This window comes from Colobus angolensis, unplaced genomic scaffold (assembly GCF_000951035.1).
Source record: "Colobus angolensis palliatus isolate OR3802 unplaced genomic scaffold, Cang.pa_1.0 Scaffold6, whole genome shotgun sequence".
NCBI lineage: Eukaryota > Metazoa > Chordata > Mammalia > Primates > Cercopithecidae > Colobus > Colobus angolensis.
This window is the reverse complement of record NW_012119598.1, coordinates 12,837,697-12,854,201: the sequence shown is the minus strand read 5'-3', so window position 1 is coordinate 12,854,201 and position 16,505 is coordinate 12,837,697. Positions and strand designations below refer to the sequence as shown.

Here is a 16,505-nt window from a genome sequence, read left to right as displayed (position 1 = left end):
AACACAAGGAATCTGCCGTACTGTACACAGTGTATACTGGTTACTGCACACTGTATATCAAGACAATAAAGTGGTAAATAATTAACATACTGTGATATTAAAACATGGGCACACAAATTCACAGAACAGAGAGCTAAGAAACAAACCCACACAAAAATGAAAAATTAACATGAAACAGTAAAAAGAAAACATACTAAATGTTTCAGGGACATTTAACAATATTAGCAATGGTTATCCACTTGAGAAAAAAAAGAAGCTTGCATCCTAACTTACACTACATTAAAAAACTAAGTATATTTTTTTAAAAAAACAAACTCCAGATGGGTTTTTAATCTGAAATGTGGAAGTCTTTTAGAAGAAAATATAGAAAAATATATATATATTTAAGACCTTGTGGTAGAGAATAATTTAAGACAAATAAAAATACAAAAAAAATGAATCACAAAAGCAAGAAATTAATAGGTTGACAAAATCAAGAGCTTCTATTCGCTTTAGTGAATAGAAGGCACTTTAACCAAAGTAAAAAATAAATCTGAAAAATAAAGCACATAAAATGAATAAAGATAGTTATTCAAAATATATTAAGAAAAAGACAACTCAATTTTTACAAAAGGGAAAAATGATACTAGCAAGCATTTCAGTAAGGCGGAATACAAATGAAGACATGTTTGACATTCTTAAATTAAACAAGCAGGAGGCCATTTGCCTGAGGCTGTCTCCTTACCTTGAGTTATGACCTAACAAACTGCAACCTAATTTGGTGTGCAAACAAACAGAAACCTAATTTAGAGTATTTTTTTGGTAACAAATCGCTACTTTGCAGGCAGTCAACTGATCAGATCATGCCCAAATACAGCAAACACTTCATCACACCCTACCCAAAGAAGGCAGATGCCTAGTTCTCACTTTGCTTCCCTGTTCAGCCTCTACAAGCTTGCTGCTCACACTGCTCAGCAGAGCTCTCTGAACCTCTTCTGGTTCTGAATGAAGCCTGATTCATGAATAATTCTTTGTTTAAATAAAATCTGTTAAACTTTTTGTGTCTTAAGTTTTTCTTTTAACATTAGTAATCAGGGAAACAAAAACCAAAGCAGAATAAAAGAGTATTTATTTAACATCTATTCAATTAGAAAAAGAATAAAAGACTAAAAATACCTTGCACTTGATAGTACAAAATCAATTCTTGGACACTGATGGTGGGAATGCAAAAAGATTCCCCCAAAAAACTCTGGAAAACAACATAGCATCATTTTGCAGAGCTGAGCATCCACATTCCCAATATATGCTCTAGAAAACTCACACATAGGCACCAGGATATAAAAATATTCATACCTGCATTGTTTATGATAGCAAAAAGGTGGAAATAACTTAAATCTATCAACAGAAGAATGGGCCAACAATTTCATACAGTGCAATACTATTACAAATAATGAAAAGTAACAGCTATGTGCAACAGCATGGGTGAATCTTAGGAACAACATTAAGTGAAAAAAGCTGCAGAAGACTATGTACAGTATCGTTTCATTTAAAAGTTCAAATTCAGGCACAACTAGAAAATATATATTGTTTGGGGATACATATTTATATGACATAATTGCTTTTAAAAAGGACTGAAATGATTAACACAAAACTAAAGACAGTAAAACCTCTATAGAAGAGACAATGGGATGAATTGCCGATCAGCATGTGGGTGGATACAATGGTACTGGCAACATTTCCATTCTTAAATTGGGTGTGAGAATCAAAAGACTACCATGTCTTTCTTATGCTTTGTAATTTAATATGCTACATATATTACATATTAATGTATATGTGTCAAACATTATAAGACAAAAACTTAAAACAGAGTATTAAAATTAAAGCTTGAGAAAGCCATGAAAGCTCTCCTAATCGATCTATTTATTCCTTCCCAGTTAATTTTATTCATATTCCATTACCACATCTGTGACAGTCACTATTTCATTTAAATCCCACTCAATAATTTTAAAAATAGTGTCAAGCACAATGCGTGTTATGAATCTGGAGATGGCACTGAAAGGAAAAACATAATGACATTATGGAGACTTGTGTGAATGCTGCATCCTTATATCTACCCCAAATTGATTAAAATAAAAATAAATCAAATTAAAGTCATCTGATTTTCATTCAAAAGAGAAAAAGAATAAAATAAGAACATTAACATAATTCACTGCATTTCTTTATTCTATTGGTGTATGACAGGCAAAGTAAGTTTCTTTATTTCCATATTACACTAAACAGATTTAATCCTCCTTAAATTATTAAAATACAGGAGAAAATGTCTTTTTTAATCTATTAATGAGGAAGTTGCTTTTAAGAGCCTACTACTATGCTAGATGCTTCTGAAAATAAATTAGTTACTTGTCCTAATAATTACTAAAAAGAGAGGAAGGGAGAAAGAGCCTCAAATAAGTTAAAGACCACAGAATCTTCAATGGAGACAAAGCATTAGAACTATAAGCAGTGTTTAAAAATAATTTTTTAAAAAAGCCCATGTGGCTAAACTTACAGGGCGAAAAAACCCAAAGTACATCAGAAAAACAATGAAAAAGAGATCTATTATAGATGACTTACCATAATCTAAAACGAATGACTATATTTTAAAGCATATTCTTTGATGAAAGAAATGAATATCCTTTAAAATAAAATAGGTAACAGCAAGAAAAGGTTTGAAAAATCTCAACACCACTGTTACTCAGACTTTTCATGTTGTTAAAGAGAAACTGATATTATTTCTTATATTTGAAAGGGAAAACTATTTTATTTTTAATTTCTGTATAAAAATGAAAGCCAAGTAGTAATTCTATGCAGTGAACTGCACAAAACAATGCTCACTTGGTATTCATCCTAGCTCTTAAATAAGTGTAGCCTGCCAACTGTAGCCCAATCCATTATTCTGAACCTCATTATCCAATTTCTCTTTCTAGAACCTTTGTTTCATTTCCTCCTTCCTATCAGGCATTTAGTTCACTGCTCTGAAAACTCTTGCCAAAGAAGTAACAAGGAAAAGGAAGACAAGCTCACATTTACTTTGCTAATTGAAGCAGCTCTAAACCATGACTAGATGTAAAAAAAAAAAAAAAAAAAAAAGCTGGCTATAGACAAAACTTTAAAAGTACAGCTCTTATACCCCGACTGCCTTAAACGCCTTATGCGTTAAAGTCAGTCAGCCCTTCAAAGGGACAATGTGGTCATGGAGACATCTCTACTCTTTCTATCCTTGCTTTTCTGCAAGAATGTCATTAGAGGGTCAGAAATGCACGGCCCTTCCAGAGTGTCCACGGAAGGAGTGTGGGGTGAGAGGAAGGAAGACATGAGGGGTGCTACACAGTACCCCATACATGTAAGACCAGCCCAACCCCAAACCATCTTGGAGGCTTCACAGGCTGGTCCAAGAGATGGAGGAACTGGGATGGCAAGAAATTATTTCCCCTACAGACACCTACTCACTAGTCTAACTAGACTTAAAAGCTATTTTTTGTAAAAAGTCTTTCAATTGGAATCCTACTTAGCTAAACTACTGTCAAAATAGTCGGCTGTAATTCGAAGATATAACAAGGTAAAATAAATAATAAATCAAGGAATACAAATGTCATAAAGATAACTTTATTTTCCCACAATATTAAAAGCACATAATCAATTTTGCTCATTAACAGATAGTGTTTAAACACTATTCACCTCACTATGTGACCATCCCTACGTGCTCTTCTGCATCACATCTATTTTCTTATATTACTTGGAAAGATAATGAATGTTTTCTATGGTGAAAACCAATTTTTTCCTTTCAAGTTTTTAATTTTAATATAAAATTATACCCATTGTAGCTAGTGAAATAATACAAAGGTATATAAATGAGTGGGTCATCTTCCCTTGCTCCTCTTCCCACTATTATACACATTCCTGTGTATAAATCCTTTCCAACATTGTCCAATCTCATAGAGGCCTCTGTGTGTGTATGTATACATATATACACATAGATACTTATATACACACTTGACTTTGTTTTCACAAAAAAATCAGATAGTTTACATGCTACATTGCAATGTTGTTTTTCTTATTTGATAAGTCATCACCATCAACTAAAGTAATTAACATTTTTTCAAAGTTGCATGATATCCCAAAATATGAGTATATTACAAATTATTCAACTATTCTTCCACTGACTGGTATTCAGGCTGTTTTAGTTGTCTTAGGTTTTTTCACTACAAAAAAAAAAAACAAACAAACTGCATCACACGAATACACACATGAACACACATGCATGGACACAGCCAACTGTGTTCCTTATACTGGTACTTTCATTGCTACAGGACAGTCTCACAAACAGGACTTTCAACAGAGTTGCAATAACCTTTCACACTCTACCAGTCATACATTAATATGTGGGAAACAGTTATAGAATGTGCTATGTGGCCAAAATGTTTCATAAAGCAAAGTCCACAAAATGCTAAGTATCAATAACTTCAAGGGGATTTCTAATTTTGTGATATGTCTATATTGATTTATTTCATAAGGCTATATTTATGAGGTATATGTATAGGCACCACTGCAAGAATAAAGTTTACATTCAAGCTGATTTTAATTTACCTTTTTTTGAAACTTCTGCCCCATTAAGTTCTTTTTGTGCTTCTTCAATTTTGTCTAAGAAAAACAGAGAAAAATTTATAAATCAATTTACCTGAGATAAATAAGAATACAGTAAAATAAACACACTACTTTTAAACAGTGTCAGATATACAGTAATAAATATGTGTTGAATAAATTATGATACAGATGTGTATAAACTGTTGAAGGGTATTTTCCTTTTAAATTTATAATTTTAATAATTTCTTAGTCACAAGGACTATTTCCAATTAAAAAATGTTTTCATAATGCAAATAATTAGTGCACTTTAGATACTGAACTACAGCTTTAAAAGTTTAGTCATCTAATAAAAGTATCTAAAAATAATACTATCTTTACATTCAAAGTACCTAATAGGGATTTTAGAGATATAACAAATGCCTACTAGCTTAGAAATGACCAGATTGAGCAAAGCTAAGACCTAAGGCAGAAGACAGAAAAGGATGGAAAAACAGAGGTGAGGATGAGCTGAAATGTGGCATAGCAGAAAGTGTCTATCCCTTGCTGGCAGCATAGAGCTGACAGCATATATGAAGTATGAGGGCAGAGTACTGCATTAAAGAAGTACTATATACAACTGACTGCAGAACTGCAACACATGTGCACAGTTTTGTCAGACAGATGTAACCCAGGAGCAATAACTAAGTTGGGAGCAGTGCCTCGCTCCTGCTGTTCTTTGACCTGGGGCTCTGGGCACAACTGGATTTTGTAAATATGTGCATGTTCTATTTCAATAATAATTAATTTAAATTTTATAAGGATATACATACTTCATGCCATGGGCAGTAATCGATTCCAAATTTAACACATTGGTCTAAGTACTTATTAAAATGGTAAAAGGAATAAATTCCCAGGGTACTATATTGTACTGAACTGATGACAACACTGATAATTATGTAACATTCCAGATATCCCAAATGTGTAAGCACAATTTAGATAAATGCATCAGCCTCAGAAATTGTCTCCAATGCTGACCCTACCACTGCTCACTGGCCATGGAAGATGTAACCTCCAATATGGTATCCTACCCCAAATAAATAAAGGGCAGACACCGCACACCATGGGCCCTTCAAACTCTGATCTACCTGCCTCTCTCCCTATCTTGCCAGAAAGGCCAGGAAATTCAGAGAACCTTCTATTTACAGATGAAACGTCCTTCGATTGCATATTGATCCAACCTGCCAAGGCAAAGTGGGAGAACAGAACAAAGGAAGCAAGCTAGTTTGAAATATGAGACATTACATCTCAACAAGAGTCAAAAAATAACTAAATTTTCATTCTGATAAATGTTTCGCCCACAGCAATGTCTTATTTGCTTCCTGCGAATTATCAGATCCAGAATATAATTTGAAAGTAGTACAGGTAATTTTTGGAATAAGACAATTTTTCTGATTTACAAACTTAAAGTTACTGCTCATGAAACGATGAGCAAAGTTGAAAATAGTCCTGGAAAAAAACACACATTAAACACAGCAACTGGATCCTGCGTTCAGTGGTAGTTTTGCTTCAAAGAGAAAAATATGGAATGCTTGCATGAAATCTGTATTAACACAGTATAAGTAACAAAAGGCCAAGGCCCACTTTTAAAAAATGAAATACATGAATTACCTGTAGATTTTCAAACTATAAATAACAGATAAATCACATAATATATAGTACTTGAAAAACACGTAAAAGGACTTTTATTACCAAAGCACTATTATTTCTATGCCAGTAATTCACTCAAACTTAAGAATCATAAATAATATATATGTATTATATATTCACAGTAGTAACAACTGTGCTTAATAGTTTACGTGCACATAATTTTGCATTATATAATAAAAACTCTTCTTAATAGAATCAGTTGTGGCTTAAAGCAACAAAAACTCACGATTAACAAATACAGAATAGCTGTTATTAAGTAATTGAAGTTTGGCCACTTTCTGTTTGCACTTCAACATAACAAAACTCTTACAAAAATAACCAGTTTATATTTGCTTACAAAATACTAGTCTCCATTTTTAAAATTTTCAATCAAGTTACCTTTTATTTTGATAATAACAGTATATAAATTCAGACTACTAATTTAGGACATCTACTACAATAAATATAATAAGTACCTCCTCAAATGCTTCTACCTATAGCTCCAGATCAATAGGTAAACAATCTCCAATTAGCTTGTAACAGCCATTATAAAAGCTTTTGCTTTGGGCAAGTTTTATTAAAATTCCTGTTTATATTTAGTGTGTTTTTATAATTCTCCTGGTAAATATGATGTGTTTTAAAGACTCTCTCCAAAATTACAAAGAAAGTAGTGATTTACTACACGCTTAATTGATTCATACAAGACAGTTTACTGATATGTAAAGCATTACTTGTATTTTTTCACCATGACAGAGAAAAAATACAGTTTTATGTTTCAACTAATGTCATACATGCATACATATTATGCATACATCTAATTCCCTATTAAAAATGAAAAATCCTGCCCCTTTCACAACTACATTAATTTCAGGGCTCCCTGCTAGACTGTAAATCTACAGCTTTAAGTTCATCAATATAAGAGGCAGTTTTCAACACATCCTTTTTGCCAAACCTTTACCAAGGCTAACACTTGCCAGCAATCACATCTCTCACCGTAAGTTTTAATTTGGTGGAGGGGAGCAAAGGGGAAAAAAATGGTATCTTAGATTCTGAGACATCCCCCAACATGCCCTCCCCACCATCACTGGGATCTGGGTTAACGATTTCACAAAGAACTACACATTGAGAAATAAACAATAGTTTCTCTGTTGCTGTTACCTAAAAACAAAAGTAGATATACAAACAAAAAGAACACTCACACCATGTCAGTAAATCTGAAGTCAATAATATGCATTCTTACTATAATGAGTTATTACTGTATTTAAATTAACATGTAATGTTAATTCATTCAATTTTTACATTAAATATAGTTGGAGGAGCCATAACTTAGAAAAAAGATCCCAGCAAACACATAAATGGATCCATAATCTCTAAGATCCAGAAAGGCCAGTGGCTAAAACAGCAATAGGCTAGAAGAGAAGTAACTAATAGTATAGATTACATTTTTGTTCTGCAACTACTAAAAATGTATACATTTTTAAGGTTTTTCTTTCTTCTTTAAAACACAGAAACTGTTAATGACAAAGGCTATAAGAACTATCTTGCATGACACCTTAAATTAAAAATTTTGTGTAAGAAAGTGATTCCAAAAATATTTCATTTTCATCATTCCCGAATAATCATAAAAGAAGTCTCTTTATTAGTGAAACATAATCTGAAACCGCTGAACAAAAGGAAAAAGCCCTAGAGCCCTTAAGAAATAATAATCTTTCTTTAGGGGTTCTAGAAGAAGATTGAATTAAAAAAAATCACTTATAAAAATTAAACAACCTTCAAATAAGGATTTATAGTAACCCCTTGCTCTCTGACCATTCTTCAGTCCATGCTAAAGTGTGTGTGGGGAGGGTCTCCTTCACCATCTCAGAAGCCTGACTGTCATTCCCCAAGAGCCTTGGGCTCTAATGCATCACAGGTTGGAGGATCAGCCCACTAAGTTGTTAGGACTTGGTTCAATGAATGCTGTGGTTTTACTGTATTGAACGCCTGCTCTGTGTCAGGTCTAATGTGAAGAGTTACAGGGACAAAGGCTCTCCCACAGAGGGGCTCCTACTTTAGTGTATCCTTACAATGATTTTAATATCAATTCGATGGTAAATAAGGCTCAAACACCCCTGTGTGGTTAACGAGGTTTTTTGTGATCTAGTTACCTCTTTGCCCTTTGCCACTTCCGTTCTATCTTCAAGATCAGGCACAGTGAAGTCCAGGCTCAACCAGACCCTACGACTTAACAGCCACTCTGTCCTCTTCCCTGAAGGCGCCTCCCACACTGTCTCTTCTCTGCGGGGCATCCTTTCAAGATGGGGCTTCTCTGGGCAAATTTCCCTAACACCCTTGTCCAGAGCCCATCACAGTCTCCTCTGCACCACCAGTGAACGTCGTGCACAGAACCCTGTTTCTCCAGAGCTGCCTAGCTCATGATCGTTAGTAATAATGGCAATTAGATGGAGCTGAGTGGTTTACTGATCATATAAACACTGACAAGACAATAACCTGCCAAGTGACACAGAACGTGCATTCTGGAAAGAAAAAGAGAAAAAAGCACCTACACACAAACTGAAAACTGGCACTGGGTGGTTTCACTTAAGAATCTAGCATTTTATCATCTTTAACATTATAAATGATGTCAACATTTGGGAAGCTGTATCAGTACACTGAAAGCACTCGAGTCAACTATTACACCCTTAGATCTGTAAGAGATTTAAGTCATGTCTCACCTACTTCTATCAGCTCATCCTTCTCTCATGCTGTTCTGCTGGGCACCATATAGCCTCTGCACTAGCACCCGTGCATCCTCACTCTTCATTTAGCCATCAAAACCCACACTGGTAACATTTTATGAAGTAAATCCTAATGAACTGTAAAAGGCACCTCTATTTACTGAAAGAGGTACCATCTGATTGAAAAAAGATCACCATATGTAACTGTACTATTTTTACTACTGAATAAAACATAATTCCTACTTCCTCTCATTATACGCCAGTGCAAGTGCCTTACTCTTACTGTGAACTGTGCTATTTCAATAGCACTAAATAAATGACAATGGCATAAAATTAAAATTGTATCCAGCACACACAATCATTTATACATGCTCCTGTAAGTGAAGATTATTCCTAGTCTTCACTACTAAGTAAACTGAGTAAACCCACTTTTACAATCAACCCATTTTAACCTACAAGTTTCACATCTCAAATACTTCTGGACTTACCTGTCTTTGAGGAAGATGACACGTTGTTATAATGCTGAAAATCACAGTCTAGACTAGCAGTATTTCAAACAAAAACACTGTCTGCAGTAAGTGAAAAAGAAATCAAAGACTCAACTTTGTGCTAATGAATTTGAAAACTGTGATGAACTAGCAAAATCCTAGAAAAACCTACAACTACCCAAACTGATCCAGAATGAGGAAAGCTTGACCAGAATAACCTGCACTGATAAAGCTGAGAACGTTGCCACAGCATTACACAGAATTTGCTTTTTAAAAAGGTTCCAGGCCCAAGAATTTTATTACCAACTTCTTTCCAACTTTAAAGAATAAAGCCTGTCTTAAACTGCTCCGGAGCCCAGGATAACACAGAAGGCATACTATATCATTGTATACAGCTGGCACGCCTCAGATACCAAACCCAGCCAAAGGGGCAGAAAAACCAACACCACACACGAACACAGACAGCTTTAACAATCTATATCAAGAAGCACATTCACAGAAAAGAGGAAGCAAAGCTATTTCAATATTCAGAAGCAACATATTATCATTTGTCACAGCAATAGGACAAGGAAGGGGAGTAAAGATAAGTTAAATACTGTCCCAAATGTACTTGATTAAATCATATCTATCTTTAATGCTTCAAAAAACCCTCAGTATTACATAGAGAAGGATATTCTTCATCATACCAAGCAAGAGTTATCCTAAAAAATATCCTGAGCAAAGAAATCAGCCAATAGCCGTGTTGTCTGTCCCCCTGCAGCTCTGGCAGGCAGCCTTCCCTGACATCTCCCCAAAACTCCTAGTCTGTTTGCTTGCTTTCCACATTAAACTGTATCTTACTCAATATAGTGCATAGGTGCGAGGGTCACTAGACCCTTGACACATAGTTGTCTAATAAATTAATTGCTATTGTGACATTACTACAGCATTTTTGTTAATAATAACGTGGCAGGAATTCTATATACAAAGCAGTATGGAGTTGGTTAAACAAATACTTAAATATTCTATACAAGAGAATATTGTTTAGCCAATAAATGTATTTTTTACAAAATATTCATTGATGGAAAATGCTCAACGTATATTATGTTAAAAAGACACAATTCTAAACATTTTGTGCCATGAAGATGAATGTGTGGAAATGTACAGACACACACACACACACACTTGACAGACATATACATTCATGTCTATGAAGAAGGCCCAACTGGATATCTGAGGGTAGTACATTAACAGACAGTTTTCATTTTACCATTTATATTTTCTCCAATTACTAAAGTACCTATAATGAATAAATATCTTAATATATATAAACTGTATTATTTAAATTCAATAAAACCTAACAATGTGCTCCATTATCTTTTTTAAAAAATATTGGCTATAGATTCTAAATTGCAAAGGTCTAATCATACAGAAAACTACAGAATAACTCCTAAAACATGGAACATCCATACACATAGTCCATTCCGCTCAGCATATATTCATTAGCTCCTGTGTGCCAGCACTAAGGACACTCGAAGATAAACAACCCTGCATGCAGGAACTTAGGGAAGTAAATAAGCAATTCTTAGGCATGCAGTAATGGTGTGACTATATCCAAAGAGTAAAGGGCATTCAGGTAGTGGGGCATTAGGGTTTGGAAAGGCAAAGAGGCAAGTTCACTGAGAACTCCAAGCAGTTGTATACACGAATCTAGAGAGAGCAGAGTCTAGCGGTAAAGAGTTCGGGAGCCACTTTCTTACATAACTAGTGGTTAAAACCATAGCCCAGAGTTGGTAGAAGCAAAAATAGTGCTTTCTATGAAAAAATTTGACCACAAGTATCAAGATCTTCGAAAACCCTATCTTTTAATAGAGTAATTCGGCCTATACTGAGACTATGAAAAAAAGTGAAAGAAATGCTACCTATCAGAGTGCTTCTCATGATAGACAAAAACTGAATAAGCAACAGCACCTGGGATATTGAAGGTGCTCAATGAATGTTTGTTGAATGAATGAATATTTAAGAAACGGTTAAATATAATTACGGTACCTGCATATGACAGAATATAACAGAGCCATGATACTGTAGGTTTCTAGAAGGACATACTGAATCAGATACTCCAGGAATGACACCCCAGACTGTATACATTTGTTTAAGCTTTGACAAGTGGTTCTATTGGGTTAATTACTCTCCAATTAAGGCAGAATGGGAGGTAGTTCCAACTTTTAAGGAGCAAGTAGAGGAAAAGAAACCCCCAAAAAGAGGCAAAAAGGAACGGTTAAAAAAAATTAGGAGAACAAAGTATTTTGGCCACAGAAGTCAACAGAACAGCGTTTCAATGTCAAAATCAGTAGAGGATGCAAAAGGTAAGGACTGAAAAAGCTTCTATGAATGGAGCGATTAAGAGGCCACTGGTGGTGTTTCCCGAAGCATGCAGGGTTTGGGGAAGCCTGGAGGGAAGTGGGATGAGGGATGAGGAAGTGACGGACACGACAGAGGGGAGAGGGGAGAGAAGAAAGCAAAGTGGAACTGTCTTACAAACTCCTGAGCTTAAAATAGAGTGAACTGCAAAGGAGTGGGGGATAGAGAAACACAGAGTCAAAGGAAAGTAGTTTTGACTATTTGATTTGTTTTGTTCTTCCAAGATGTTCATAGGCCCAGTGGGAGGAGCCAATAAAAGCAGAGTGAAAAGACAAGGAGGAATAAGAGGTGTGGGACAGCAGGGTTTTGGAGAAAGCAGAGCAGAGCATCAAGAGTCCAGGCTGAGCACTGGTTTCAAACAGGGGAAGACCTAAGGCTGTTTTCTAAGGCCAGAGGGAAGGAAAAGAAGACAGAAGGACTGTTAGGTAAAAGGAAAAGTCTGCTAGTGGAAAGGATGAATTTAATGCAATTCATATCCAACTGCCTCCACTGTATTGAGGTAAGAGACATGGTTATCTACAAAGAAAAAGGAGTTTAGTGAGTGTGTAAGAGGCCACAGAGACTAGTGAAAACATGGCAAACTGACTGATGGGAACACAGGAGCCAACCAAGTGTGAGGACAAAAGCATTGCTGAACAGGAACTAGGCAATCTGTGAATGTGCAAATTCATGCATTTTTGGTGTCTCCAATCTGCATAGTGGTTTCACCTACTCTTACAAACCTTGGCAACTCGGAGGAAGAAGTGCAGAAGGGATGCCACGTTTGGATATTTCCAGGAGGAAAGACAGAAAATTCAGTGAGATGATGGTGCTAGAGGAGTTCATCTGATGGACCGAATATACAGGAGAGACAAAGGCTAGAAAGGCAGTGTGAAGAGTGACACGGGTACCAGGAGCAGATGGCTGAATAGGAGGGGGAGTTGGAAGTTGGAGCGCCCAGAGATAGAGGGAGCTGCAGTTTTTAATTAATTTCTAGGTAATGTTTCAAGGGTTTTTAGAAGCTCCATAGTGATTATGGATAAAATAGAGTAGATATAAAAGTTAAATGGACATGAACAATGTCTACCCTAGGGTGATAATGAGCTGTGGAATAGCAAAGATGATTAGGAACAAAACATTCTATAATAAAATATAAACTGTGAAATGCCTCATCTTGCTACAGTTTTATGGTCTGCCCTTTGCAAAATTTGTTCACTTATCCTTTTCAGAAAGCATGTTTCTATCGTGATACTGAAAAAACTTTTTTTTTTTTTTTTTTTTTAGACGGAGTCTCGCTCTGTCGCCCGGGCTGGAGTGCAGTGGCCGGATCTCAGCTCACTGCAAGCTCCGCCTCCCGGGTTTATGCCATTCTCCTGCCTCAGCCTCCCGAGTAGCTGGGACTACAGACGCCCGCCACCTCGCCTGGCTAGTTTTTTGTATTTTTTAGTAGAGACGGGGTTTCACCGTGTTAGCCAAGATAGTCTCGATCTCCTGACCTCGTGATCCGCCCGTCTCGGCCTCCCAAAGTGCTGGGATTACAGGCTTGAGCCACCGCGCCCGGCCTGAAAAAACTTTTAAAAGTTCAAAGAGAAAAGTAGATAGGAGATCCACTATGCTTTTAAAATCATATATCAACTAAACGTTGTTTCTTCGTTATGAAAACCATCTTGATATCAAAACAGACCATGAAAATAACAAAATGTAAATAGACACACAACAAATGTGTTACACTGAGTCTTCTAAGGATTTTACATTATTTTGTCTCTTAGCATATCTAATTATTTATACATACAGTATGTATCAATCACCTGGTTTCATCTGGCAACCTTGATCTGAGAACTGTGTGAGACCACTGCCCTGAAATTGCATTTTTAATAGTGGGGGAAAGAAGTTCCCCCCTACACTAAATATCTTTTTACCCATGGAGGATGCTAGGAAGACCACTGTCTTTTATGGTTGACCACACATTCCCTAAGAAGTAAAAATAAAAGCAAACTCCCAAAGTCAAAGACTCCTTCCCAAAACCTCACACTATTTCAAAGCCCACAGGAGCCCCGGTGAGGGGCTGAGCTAAAAACTCCAAAAGCACCTTCTTTAGACAGGGGTCAAATCAGCTTAGCCCAAGCATGATCCCCTTGCGCCACCCTTTTAGCTCCTTTTTTGGTGACCCTTTATACATCCCTTAAAACAGTAAAACCCAACGTTTGCCGCATACTTTTTTAAAGATTTAACTCATTTATTAATGAAAAAACAAGACATTACAACTCAAAGGAGAATTCAAAGACCAGAGACAGACAGAGATGGATGGATGGATGGATGGAAGGATAGATAGATTAGATAGATAGATGGATGCCATCAGGAATGTCAAAATAAATTTGCTTAATTATGTGAAAATAAGCAACATCCACAGGGCAACAATCAATTGCATCTTCACCAGGCACAATTTGCATTTCTATAGACAAGAATCAAATCTATTGTATTAATTTCTATAACATACAGATGTTAAATAATTGCTGCATATTTGAGTCACTTAATGAGTCACTTAAAATTCTTGATACTCAGGCTGCCCTCCACACCAATTAAATCAGCATTTTAAAAAGTTTCCCAGGTGATTCCAACATGCAGCCAACCCTGCGAATCAATGTTCTCTAAATTACAGATAGTATCTGGTCAAGATTCAAAATTGTATAAAATGCAAGTAGTTAAGGGAGAAAATTCTTATCAGCCAGCTCTTTGAAGAATACCAGGGGCAGCAGCAGCAGCAGCAGCAGCATCTGTCTGCCTTATCAAAGCTGCTGCTGATATTAGTGGATACTGAAGAAGATAAGGAAGGAAAAGTTCAATGTGCACTTCACGGCTAAGGATGTCTAATTAAATTATACCTCTAAAATCCAAAGCCAAAGCCTATATTCTTAATAGGTATTAAGCCGAAAATAGATCTAATAATTATTACTATCAGCCCTAAACTAGAACACAGTTTTCCAGCTGAAAATTTAATGCTTGAAGATACAAAAACTATTTAAATATACAAACTATTGGTATAAAGATGTTGAAAATTGACAAGCTTTCCAATACATATTTCGAACAATATAGTTTTCTAATAATCACAACAAAATATGTTACCCACTGTGGAATGGATATAATTATTAGAGTATGACAACACTGGTTTCCTCTTTCCACTGGATGATTTCTGATGTAGCGAATGGCAGGAGGTAGTCATCGTAACCATGGTGGGAGAGAAAGAACAAGACAGCGTTCTCACCCTGAGAGGCTACATGCCAGCATCCACTGAACCTGGGCTACTAATCCAGTATGGATTCACAGATGCACACGCACACATGCAGGGCACATGCATCCACACCCTGAATTTGGGGCTAAGGATGCAGATTTACAGATGGTTGGGAGAGACCCAGGATCTCAAAGACTTAAAAAAAAAACAAAAAAAAAACAAACTCACAGGCATGCTCCTCCAGCTCTTCAGGCAGGCCACTGCCCCATCCCTTGTCAGCAAATAATCACATCCATTTTCCCCTATAATAAATGTTAAAAGGCTATATATATGTTTACATATATATGTGTGTGTGTGTGTGTACACATACATATGTTTGTTGTTGTTGTTGTTTTAAGAAGGACTCAGATACAAGGTGTTGCTATTACCTGGGGCAAAAACACAGAAACTAAGCCACTAAGTGTAGTGAACTCTGACCGCATCTCCAAATCTGAGTCACTCCTCTTCCTGGGCCTTGTGCACTCAGCTCACTGCAGGCCAGGAACCGTGAGAATCGTACTATAGGTTGGGGCAAATCCTTTTTGATATTTCACATTTCTGGTTCTGTTGGAACAAGACGCAGTCTGAAAAAAGCTTGGTCTACTGGTACTGGGACAGAGGATTTAAGCAACAAAGACAGGGCAGCACCAAGCCTGACGATGCAGACCAAGTCAAACAGAAACACACACCACCCAGACTATTCTTTCAGACATTCTTAAATGCTAAGTTGTCAATTAGTGACTATGTTTTTTAGCTATTATAGCTGAGTCAATGCTTTGCTTGGCATCTTTCACATCCCTTCTCTAGGAGTATTGAGATCAACAGACCTGCCTGTCAGATATTAATCCTACAGTCAATATTCACAACTGTCCCATTAACTTGCCATATGCATTCTTCTTCACCATCTTCTTATCTAAACATATTTTCCAGAATCAATAACTCTCTGTGGGGGAAATACAACAGCAAGCAAGATAGAGCCTCTTTTTCAAAATGGTACTCCATCACATTCTGTGATCTCAAATTACTACAAACACATTCATATTCTCCAAGAGAAAAAGGAAAGGATGAAGATTTAAAATGTGGGAGTAGCAGAAAAGAAACAGTGAAAATAACTGTCCAACTCCCTCTTAAGTAAGAATAAGGAGACTTAGAAGCATAGAAGATGAGAAAGGGAAGAATGCCATTACATTTCTTCTAGAACTCTCAACAGAATGAAATGTCAATTTGAGATAAATAATAACACCGATACTTCAGTTTTCTACTATAGACCCAACAAACAGCTGAGACTTAAGACCTTCCAGCCCCAGCCGCTGGATTTATCATCACTGTGTAGGCACCTTGAACTAGTGGATCTCCAGCCCCATCTTCCCCTTGTAAGTTTCGCAC

General features: G+C 36.2%; 1 protein-coding gene across 1 annotated transcript in view; it reads right to left on the bottom strand.

The window, feature by feature from the left end:
• Positions 1 to 16,505, bottom strand: part of HIVEP1 (human immunodeficiency virus type I enhancer binding protein 1) — a 157,367-nt gene that overhangs the window by 72,313 nt on the left and 68,549 nt on the right. Inside the window, exon 3 of the mRNA XM_011962695.1 lies at positions 4,606 to 4,659. Within this exon, the coding sequence (XP_011818085.1) occupies positions 4,606 to 4,659 (54 nt within the window). The remainder of the gene's footprint in view (positions 1 to 4,605; positions 4,660 to 16,505) is intronic.